Source organism: Mus caroli, chromosome 1, assembly GCF_900094665.2.
Source record: "Mus caroli chromosome 1, CAROLI_EIJ_v1.1, whole genome shotgun sequence".
Classification (NCBI taxonomy): domain Eukaryota; kingdom Metazoa; phylum Chordata; class Mammalia; order Rodentia; family Muridae; genus Mus; species Mus caroli.
The window spans coordinates 175,148,108-175,158,516 of NC_034570.1; the positions used below are offsets into that span (position 1 = coordinate 175,148,108).

Consider the following 10,409-nt stretch of genomic DNA (forward strand, 5'->3'; position numbering starts at 1 on the left):
GAGCATCCACTCCTGTGTTTGCTAGGCCCCTGCATAGTCTCACAAGAGACAGCTATATTTGGGTCCTTTCAGCAAAATCTTGCTAGTGTATGCAATGGGACAGTCACTTTTAGCTGTTGACTGGAGTATACATTTTGCTTCACTCTGAAAACTATGTCCCCCCCCCACCTCAATACCCTAATCTATATCGTGTTTATTATACTTATTTTGCAATGAGAAAAGAAAAAAAAGAGGTTCAGTTACCCTTGTCTGTTAAGCTAAAACTGCCAACTTTTTAGAGCCTCCTTTCCTATCATGATTCCTCTATTAGAGAGGAGTTAAGATACTGTTAAATAGGCGGCTGGAGAGATTGCTTGGTGGTTAAGAGCACTGACAGCTCTTCCAGAGGTCCTGAGTTCAAATCCCAGAAACCACATGGTGACTCACAACCATCTGTAATGGGATCCGATGCCCTCTTCTGGTGTGTCTGAAGACAGCTACAGTGTACTTATATATAATAATCAATAAATAAATCTTTTTTTTTTTTCTAAAAAAAGATACTGTTAAATAAAGACCTGTTTTTAGTGTAGCACATAGGTAGCAATCAGTAGTAAAATTTTTCCACAGTGTACAATGAGCCAGGCTATCTGATAAGCCCTTTGAGATTTTCCCATCATAATTTTGATCTTCCAGATAAGTTTTTGAATTTATATAAATATTCCTTCAAAAAATTTATGAGACTAAGATCAATTTGGTTTCAACAAGTTCACTCACTTAGCAATAGGTAGTAACAAGTCTCCCATCTGATATCTAGTTAGGATTCCTAAGGAAGTCACATTTATGATGGCGCCAGTTAATACTGGCTGTCAACTTGGTAAAATGTAGAGTCACCTAGGAAACAAACCTCTGGATTTGAGTTTCTAGATCAAGTTAACTGAGGTAGAAAGCACAATTGTAAATGTGGCGAGCAAACCAGAACTAGGCTGTGCAGCCGTGGCAGGTCAATGATTTGATTGTCCTCAGTTTCTACCAACAGCTTACAAGTCTTCACTACCACAAAGGCCAGTGTCTGCCCTTACCTTACCGTTGCCAACAATGTCATGTTCTCTAGTGACTTCAAGTCTCAAGTCTTTAAATGTTTAAATTGGGTTTACCAACCAAAATGAGATGGTTTATTTTTACAGATGTAGGTATTTTGTGAGCATGAATGTTTGCTGTGTGTATGTAGATGCACTACATGTAGTCCCAGGGCTGCAAGAGGACAAAAGAGGGTGTTAGATCGCCTGCAACTATAGTGACAGGTAGTTGTGGGCAGCCAGGTAGGTGCTGGGGACTGAACCCAGGTCCTCCACTAGATTAGCAAGTTCTTTAACTGCTGACCCATATCTCCAGCCCCAAAGTCATACTAATAAAACTTAATATATATATATATATATGTGTGTGTGTATGTGTATATGTAGAATTAAAATATGAAAATTTTAGGAAAAGTGTTGGTTTCTGTCGCTGGTTCTCATGAAATGAAAGAGAACTCATTTTTGGAATATGATCCAGATGAACAAAATTTCAAAATCTAGGCCTTCAATAAATAAAACTTCCATTTTTTTTTTTTTAATGTAGGCTCATACTTCTACACTGACCTAAACAGGCCCTGCATATGTCACAAGTTCAAACAATTAGCAAGAGGATCAGTACTGCAAGACTGAAATCCTAGTTTCTAAATTAATCCAAGATCTTAAATCCACCACTAAACTTACTACACACAGCCTCCACCCACTACACATACCTCCATGATCTCAAACAGCAGCCCTGGCTCGATCACTATGATGACCTCGTACTCAGCAGCATTTTTGCCAGGGATGCTGCCAAGAAAGGAATCCCGCATGGCGCACGCACTTTCTACTGCCTCCTCCAGTCCTGGCTTCTTCCAAATAGAGCTTGTATTAATCCAGCCAGTGCGAAAAACACTCTTGGGTTCTTAAACAATAAGTGGGGACTGAGTTAGATACAGCTTAGGCAATGTATAAGCTCTAACCAACCACTAAGGAGAGACAGGGCTGTCATCTAGGATGTGAGGTTCAGTGAACCAGAACTTCTCATGTTCTCCGGAGCTGCAGATCCAAGGCTCCCTTTCCATCACACATTATAAACACATAAACATAAAAATCTCAAAGCAAAGCAGAACTATGAACATGGGATGTGTTCCATGAGGACACAACAGTTTCCCATGCCCGAGTTTCTAGTTTTCTATGAAAATAAAATCAGGAGAAGAAAAAAACTAACATAAAAGCATTTACTATAAAGCACCGTATTTTATTTGAATAAAGCTTAAAATACATTATGAAACATTATAAACCCATTTAAAGATTTATTTTATGTATGTGAGTACACTGTATCTGTCTTTAGACACACCACAAGAGTGCATCGGATCCCATTACAGATGGCTGTGAGCGACCATGTGGTTGTTGGGAATTGAACTCAGGACCTCTGGAAAGCGGTCAGTGACCTTAACTGCTGAGCCATCTCTCCAGCCCAAAGATTTTTTTTTTAACTAATTTTTATTTTATGTTTATTAGTGTTTTGCATTCATAGATGTCTATGTCTGACTCCTATGAGTTGCTAGGTGGGTGCTCGGAATTGAACCTGGGTCCTCTGGAAGAGCAGCCAGTGACTTAACTAAAGAACCATCTCTCCAGATTCTTATAAACACACATAAGCAAAAGTGACTTCTCAATATTGTCAAGGCTCCATACATTTCGGAAGGCACCAGAGGCAGTCCTAACTCTGTATGAAGGCACTCTAGAGCAGACTGCCAGTGTACATGTGTGAACCTTGTAACAGCTCGGTCAACCCCTTGCGTGATCCCTCCCATGCAGAGAGCAGTTCTCCTTACCTGTAACATAGGGAATGTGCTGAAACACCTCTTCTGCCAAGTGAGGAAGAATGGGGGCAAAAGCACGGACCAACACATCCAAAATTTCCGCCAATGCTGTCTGACACGAGCGGCGCTTGGGATCCTTCTCGTTTTCGCAGTAGAGCCTGGAAGAAGAGCTTGCTCAGCAGCTGACACGCCGCTCTGGCCTTCACACAGCCATGCTGCCTTTGGACACTTTATCGTCTCTCCTATTTTACTCTCAGGATCTATCTGGTTTCTCATATTTTGTCCGACTGTGGGTGTTTAAGGTGGATGACCGTCTAGAGCACTGACTTTGCATATAGTAAGGTAACTGACCACATCTGAGTGACTGCCATTCCCACTGGTGCCATGGGCACACTGTGAAGGCCAGTGTCATTACAGATCTGCCCAGCTAGTCCTGGTCTGCCCTCAGGACAGCATGGTGGTCATCTACCAGCAGCTCTAGCTCATTGTAAAGAGGCACCAGGCACACGAGCGGCTCAAAGTTTTGATACAGAGTCTCACTGTGCAGCCCTAGCTGGCCTAGCATAGAACTCTTTGTAGACTAGGCTGGCTTTCAACTTAGAGACCCCCCTGCCTCTGCCTCAACAGTGCTGGGATTAGAAGGATGGGTATTATCCTCTTCATTTTTCAAACGAACTGAGATTACCAGCTAAGTTACCCCAAACACGAAGCTAGTACATGACAGGCATAACTGATGTCAGGCTTGACTCCAGACCCCAGCTATAATTCTGCCCAGATGCTCACTGCAGATGGACACTCAGGCATCCCCGTTGAGGGCTGTGCACAGTCACACTTACCTATCCTTGACTATGCTGAAGTAAAAGCTGGACAGTTCTCTGGTGTAGAAGGCTTTCAACAGCCTGACAACTTTCCCAAAGTCATACTGTTTGTATGAGTCAGTAACCTAGAGAGCAAAGACATGAACGTGAAGGCTGCAGCGAGAGCAACGAGCACAGCAGGACACCATGGCGAAACAAGCTCCTCCCACCAGCAGCTCAGAGGAGTTGGCTCAAATGCCACACTTGCTGCACAGGCACAAGAACCAGTGTGGACCCCCAGAACTCGCATAAGTCCTGGGTAGCATAGCCCACTGTGGAGCAGTTATCTCTGAGGCAGGCTGGCTGCATAGGCCATCCTAGGGCTGAGCTCTGGGTTTCGTCCCCTTTAATAAAGCTTCCCCTGGAGTCCTGAGGACTGTTTATTGCCTCGCTTTTCTTGTTACTTTTATACCTGCGCTATTACATTTATTTGGGGCATGGGGAGAAGGCATGTACCACAGATCACATGTGGAGGTCACAGGATGATCAGTGTTGGTTCTCTTCTTTCCCTGCCTGAGTCCTGGGGACTCAGCTCAGGTCATCAGGCAGCAAGCACCCGCACCCCATGGGCCATCCTACCTGCCCATTTCATTGTAAGAACCTGCCTCAAAGGATAAGGTGGAAGAACAATGTCAGCCTTGTGCTTCCACATACACATGCCGGTGCACACACACACTTGCACAAGCACATACACTTGCACGCATACCACATACACATACATGAAAAAAGAAAGAAATGTTTCAAAGACAGAAGGCAAGTATGCACGAATGTCAGAGAACATCATTGTAGAGGCACACTCAATGATCACTCCTCTCCTCTGGGAATGCCAGCAGAGCATGCTCCAAGGAAGGAAAGGCCCATGTTTAGCTGCTTGTTTTGTGTAAGAACACACATGCTCGTGTATGTGTAGGTGCACGTGTGTGGGTGCCAGAGGTCAAGCTCAAGCCAGGAACCATGTACCTTGCTTTTAAAATAGGCTTTCTCCCTGGCTGGACCTCAAGTATGCTCCGCTGGCTGCTTGCTGTCTTGAACCCCCCAACACTAGAATCACAAGCTCATGCCACACCGGACCTTCTCAATGTGACGTTGTCTAGAAATCACACTCAGGTGCTCCGCTGTTCTCCCAGCCCCCGGTGTGCTTTGGTTTGTAAATCTGCAGTGCTGAAGAGAAGCTCAGGCCCTTCGTGCATGCTAGGCAAGCTCTCTTCCACGAGCTGCTCTCCTGCCTCTGAGTCCTAAGTGATGGACTCACGCCACTTTTAACTTTTTAAGGTTTTTAGGCCATGTTTTTAACCCTAGTACTCAGGGGATGGTTCACCTTGACTGTGAATGGGAATTAGAGCCACCTAACACACATGTGGGCATGTCTGTAGCTGTGTTTTCAGAAAGGTTTAACTGGAGGGAAAACTCACTCTAAATATGGGTGGCAGCATGCTGGGTGGGGCCCTGGGCTGAATAAACAGGAGAAATAAGCAATCACATACAATGGGACTGACCACCTCATGCCCCTGTCAACCTGTCTTCTCAGCCTGCCGAGGTGCCAAAACAGTTAAAGGTACCTACCTGCCAACAGGCCTGACAACCCAAATCTGATCCCTGGGACTATCATGATCTTGGACAGCTGCATGCACAATGTGGCAGAGCCCCCGCTATACCAAATAAACAGATGCAAAATGAATTCTTCCTTAAGTTGGGGTTGCCTAGCACTTGTCAGAAAGGAGAAGTATGTGATTCCAGCAGCTGGCCCCAGGATGGGCAGCTGCTGTGACAGCTGTTCTGGCTCACTGGCCTGTGGAAGGGTGTGAGAGGAATGCACAAGAGCACAGGGCTGAGCGCTTGGGAAGCTTCAGGAGCACTGGGGGCCTTGGGTGGGAGTCTGGAAGGGCAGAGTGGCCAGAAACCCGAGGACAAAGAGAAGGACGACGCCTGGGCACTGGCTAGAGGCCACTCATGCCGTATTCTGGCAGAGAACCCAGCTGCGCACTGCTCTGTTTTAGTGACTTTTTCAAACTTGTTTTATTTTCTATATTGGTGTTTTGCCTGCATGTATGTCTGTGTACCTGCATGTATGTCTGTGTACCACTTGTGTGCCTGGAGGCTGCAGAGGCCAGAAAAGGGAGTGGGATCCCTGGGAATGGAGCTACAAATGGCTATGAGCTAACACATGGGTGCTGGGAATCAAATCCAGGTTCTCTGGAAAAGCAGCCGGTGCCCTTAACTGCTGAGCCATCTCTCCAGCCTGTCCTGGTAACTTGAGTGAGGCTAAACTCAAAAGTAATGAAATAAGTTGTCTGCCAAAGAAAGCTTCAAGACAGCGTAGTATCTGTGCTGTGCTGTGCACAGTTACTGTTTGCTGTTGTCAGCCACCTTATGACAGAGCGCACAGGTATACAGACGTGCAGTTGGTGAGGGGAGACACCTGAGCAAGCTCCACGATACAGGCTGGAACTGTTAGAGCAGAGCCATGAAGGGAAGACAGGGTCAGTAAGAGAGGTGCCCGAGATCACAACACAGCCACTGAAGAAGACTCTAGTGTATGAATGTGCAATGTCGTTTGAAAGGAGAAAAGCTGAATGTAGAATCCTGCTGAAAGGCTCCCTGCTCAAAGTCAACTGTTTCTTAGGTCCCACTAACAAATCGCACAGAAGCAGCTACAGTTGTGGCAGATGAGGGCAGATGAGACCTTGAATCGACAGCAGAACTTGGCAATGTGGCTCTTCTTCATGGTGCTGGTCTCTTAGGCATAAAAACCACAAGAGTTACAGAGTCACGGAGGCTCCAGACACTGAGGCCAGGCAATGTATGACAGGATCAGATGCCCCCCAGGAGCTCGAGGGGCACAGCTGCCTGAACAGTGCAGTTCCACTCTGACCTTGAGAGAGGAGCCTGCTGTGAGGGAGGGAAGCTGCTTGCCGTGGTCCTCACCAGACGACAGCCTTAGAGGCAGGGAAGAGATGACGGAGAGGCTCAGAAGGTAGGCATACCTGCTCTCAAGCCCAGCAACCTAAGTTAGATCTCTGCGACTCACAGGGTGGAAGGAGAGACCCAAGGGCCATCAGTAGTCCTCTGACCTTCACATATGAATTCCAGCACACGCGAGTGCGCGTGTGCGCGCGCACACACACACACACACACACACACACACACACACACACATTAAATGTTAAAAAAAGAGCTAGAATCCAGCAAAGACATGAAAATACTTCATGCCATGGTCATCGTAAACTGTGTGAACATAGTGGTGCACTTTCTGGGGTACAATGGGGCTGATTTCTAGTGAGTGAGGTCTGTTCACTGGAAGTTATGGGAGAGGCGCTGATGTTGCTGTTTGCCAAAGCCTGCTACTGTGCACTGACCTTCGTTGCAAAATCCTGAATTAAGTGCAGCATATATTGGTCTATGACATACATATTCTTCACGGGAACAGAATCCGTATCGGGGTTAAAGCCAGTCAAATTTCCCAAGAGAAAGCGGAGTGTGTTTCTAAGCTGTTCAGAGCGAGAGGAAGCACACAGTTAAAGACAAATCACAAGGCTTCTCCATTTCACCAGTTATAACTATTAATTATTTTTAAGTTCTGCTATTTTTTGGTAAGATTTAAAAATCCTATTATTCCTAATTAAGACTGCAAAGGCACAAAGAAACTCTCATTCTAATACCCAGTTTTATAAAGAAACAACCACTAACTCCCTTCCCTAGCCTGTTTTGCTCATGTGTTTATTCATACAGAGATGGCTATATGCTATTTCATCTGATTCACATATGAAAAAAAAAGAAACGAATCTAGCTTGCAAAGTTACTGAGAACATGGAAAGTATATGTATAGTACAATATTATACCAGCTTATGGTGTAATCTATACAGTAATCAAATATAAAAAGATATGAACTTTTTTTGTTTGCTTATTTTGTTTTTCAAGACAGGGTTTCTTTGTGTGCCCTGGCTATCCTGTTACTCTCTTTGTAGACCAGGCTGGCCTCAAACTCCCAGAGATCTGCCTACTTCTACCTCCCTAGTGCTGAGATTAAAGGCGTGCACTACCGTCCGGCTGACATGTATGTTTCTTAGTGTTACTGTTTTGAACAAATTAACATGGACATTTAAAGACAACCACATGTAGCTTGTTTTCAAGCATGCTCATAAAGTTCCCTGAGCAGGTCTGACCTTGCTGATGTCATCTCTGGCAGCAGAGAGTACAGAGGGGCCAATGGTCACCTCCGTGAAGACATTGGACTCAGCTATCCACCAGCGCAGGATGTCAGCTCCGTAGGGAGGTTCTTTGCTGTGGTCCTTTTCATTGAAAAACAACATGTGAATAGAATAGCTTTCAATTTATTTCAATTAGAGAGGAACAAAGGCTTTACTAAAGTTCCCTTTCAGAAACTGGAGTCTGTGAACGCAGGCTGTGTGATACGCAACACTGCAACACCCACTGCAAAGTAGGCTGCATCTGAAAACAGGTAGGCTAGCAAGACAGTCCTGTTTGAGACAGACGGGAGAGCCCAGGCGTGGCCTGGTGACTGTAAGATGGGAAAGCCACAGGAGCAAGGTAACACACATTATGGACGACCTCTCCTGAAGCACCTCCAATCTGCCCCCAATTTCCAGTCACCCCAGATCTGATGGCCATTCTGAATTTAAAGTGAGTATGTCCTAAGAGTGCAATTATATACACTCAGAATTTGTAATCTCATTTTTTTCTCCTGTTTCCATTTAATTATAAATCTGTAGTTTAACATAATAAAACCTGCTACCTTGAGACCTCCACACACATGTGTACACACAAGTTTATGTTTAAAACATTATAGTAACCCATCCACTATTCTTGGCCCTCAATTCCTGGGCTCAAGCAACCCTCATGTCTCCACCTCCCAGCGGCCGCCATCCCTAGCATATCCTGTCAGAGACGGTTCTAATCTTGTTAATCTTGTATTTATTCACTGAGGTAACTACTAAAGACTTAGCTGCCAATTTTAGGACCTGACAACAAAATGAAAATGAGTTTTAGTCAAACACCTACTTTTCCTCCACTGATGATAGTGTCAGGATCAATGACATTCCCGAGGGACTTGGACATCTTTTCTCCTTTTTCTCCAAGTGTAAACCCATGAACCATCACTGTCCTAAGAAAGATGAGGACCAGCGTGAGAGGCTATTGTATTCACGGGGGATGTCTTGACAATGGTGAACACTTCTTTTTCTCACCATTCACTATCAAGGTGTTAAGCAGAGAGTCCTCCCCTTAAACACAGCAAAGCAGGGGTTCTATTTTCTGTACATCAGAGCACTTCATGTCCCCTGATTACTAAAACCAACAAAATAAAGAGTAGCACAGACCGCCTTCTAAAACTAACTTCAAAGACAACTTTCTACCATGGTTGGCTTTTAAAAGTGACACAGAACTGGGCAGTGAACTGTCTCGGGTGGAGCCGAGTGCAGCAGAGCAAACCCTCAGGCTACCGCTCAACATCTTCGTGTACTCCACAGGCTGCCTGTACTCCACCCCAACAGGGTTTCAGTCCCGCAGTCCCCGTGGGTCCCCCCAGCAGGACACACTGTCCTTCCCTGCACTCCTGGTGGATCGCCACACAGCTGAAGATGCTGCCCCACAAAGTTTGCCAGCGAACTCCATGAGTGCCACCTCATCTTCCAGGAGGTGCAATCTGCCAAGTGACAGGCGCCACGCACTGCTGTGTCTCTCCCCTTGTTCTTGTGTTGATTTTATTTGCTTTTTGCTGGTCTTTTGGGGACAGGGTCTGCACACGGCCCAGGCGGACCCAGGTCCTGAGCTCCTCCTATCTCTGCCTCCAGAGTGCTTGGATTTGCAGGATGTGCCACCACAACTACACAAAAGGTGAACCCAGTGTCACTCAGTCTTGCCGCACCCACAAAACGCACCTCTTCTGTACACATTGACTCTGTGGGTCTCTCCTCCCAGAGACAGGAAGAACAGTGCTCCAGCTTGCCCACAGCTGGCTTACACACCTATGTCCGCAAGCGTGTGTGGCACACATGGTGGGCACTCAGAGGATCATCAGAACGGGCTCGCTTTGCACAGAGTGAGTACTTGCCTGAAAGGTGCTTTTGACCTCGTGGCCACACTTGTCAGTAAGGAAGACTGGAACCAGCCCCCGAGCTGGTCCTTTCCCTCCAGGTACAAGTCTGCCCTCTGCTGCGTGTCTGAAATATATTAACACAAATGAAGTTCATTAGAACAGAAAATAAAAGCCAGTGTGTGCCACAGTGTTAGGGTAACCAATGTGACCGGGTTTTAGTGTGACCATGTTCTGCTGCCGTCAAACCCATGTGATCACAAATGTCAGGTGACACTGAGGGCTAGCAAGGTGTGGTGGGAAGCTGGTTAGCATGCATGGAAGTCATGTGACAGGCAGGTGTGAGTAAGGTCTGTGCAGTTTCATCCACCCAAGGCCCAGCATGACTCTTGCCTTTACTGTGCCTGGTCACCATAGCCATGTGTGGCCCAGAGCCATGCTGAGGCTGGCAGTGAATGGCTCTGTCCTACACTGAGGTACTACTTCCCACACAGCACACTCCTTCCGAGACTGAGGACACTGTGCCACACCACAATGTGCCAGCCGAAAATGCTTCCTCCTGCTTTTCCAACAAGCAATGCTGCTCACCTACACTGTGTGAATGTAATGCTTCCTCCTGCTTTTCCAACAAGCAATGCTGCTC

General features: G+C 46.1%; 1 protein-coding gene across 1 annotated transcript in view; it reads right to left on the minus strand.

Moving 5' to 3' along the window:
* Positions 1-10,409, minus strand: part of Iars2 (isoleucyl-tRNA synthetase 2, mitochondrial) — a 42,978-nt gene that overhangs the window by 2,046 nt on the left and 30,523 nt on the right. The window contains exons 15-21 of the mRNA XM_021171100.2: positions 9,785-9,893; positions 8,734-8,836; positions 7,878-8,003; positions 7,071-7,202; positions 3,694-3,800; positions 2,870-3,015; positions 1,763-1,953 (exon numbers count right to left, since the gene is read on the minus strand). Coding sequence (XP_021026759.1) covers positions 1,763-1,953; positions 2,870-3,015; positions 3,694-3,800; positions 7,071-7,202; positions 7,878-8,003; positions 8,734-8,836; positions 9,785-9,893 — 914 coding nt within the window. The remainder of the gene's footprint in view (positions 1-1,762; positions 1,954-2,869; positions 3,016-3,693; positions 3,801-7,070; positions 7,203-7,877; positions 8,004-8,733; positions 8,837-9,784; positions 9,894-10,409) is intronic.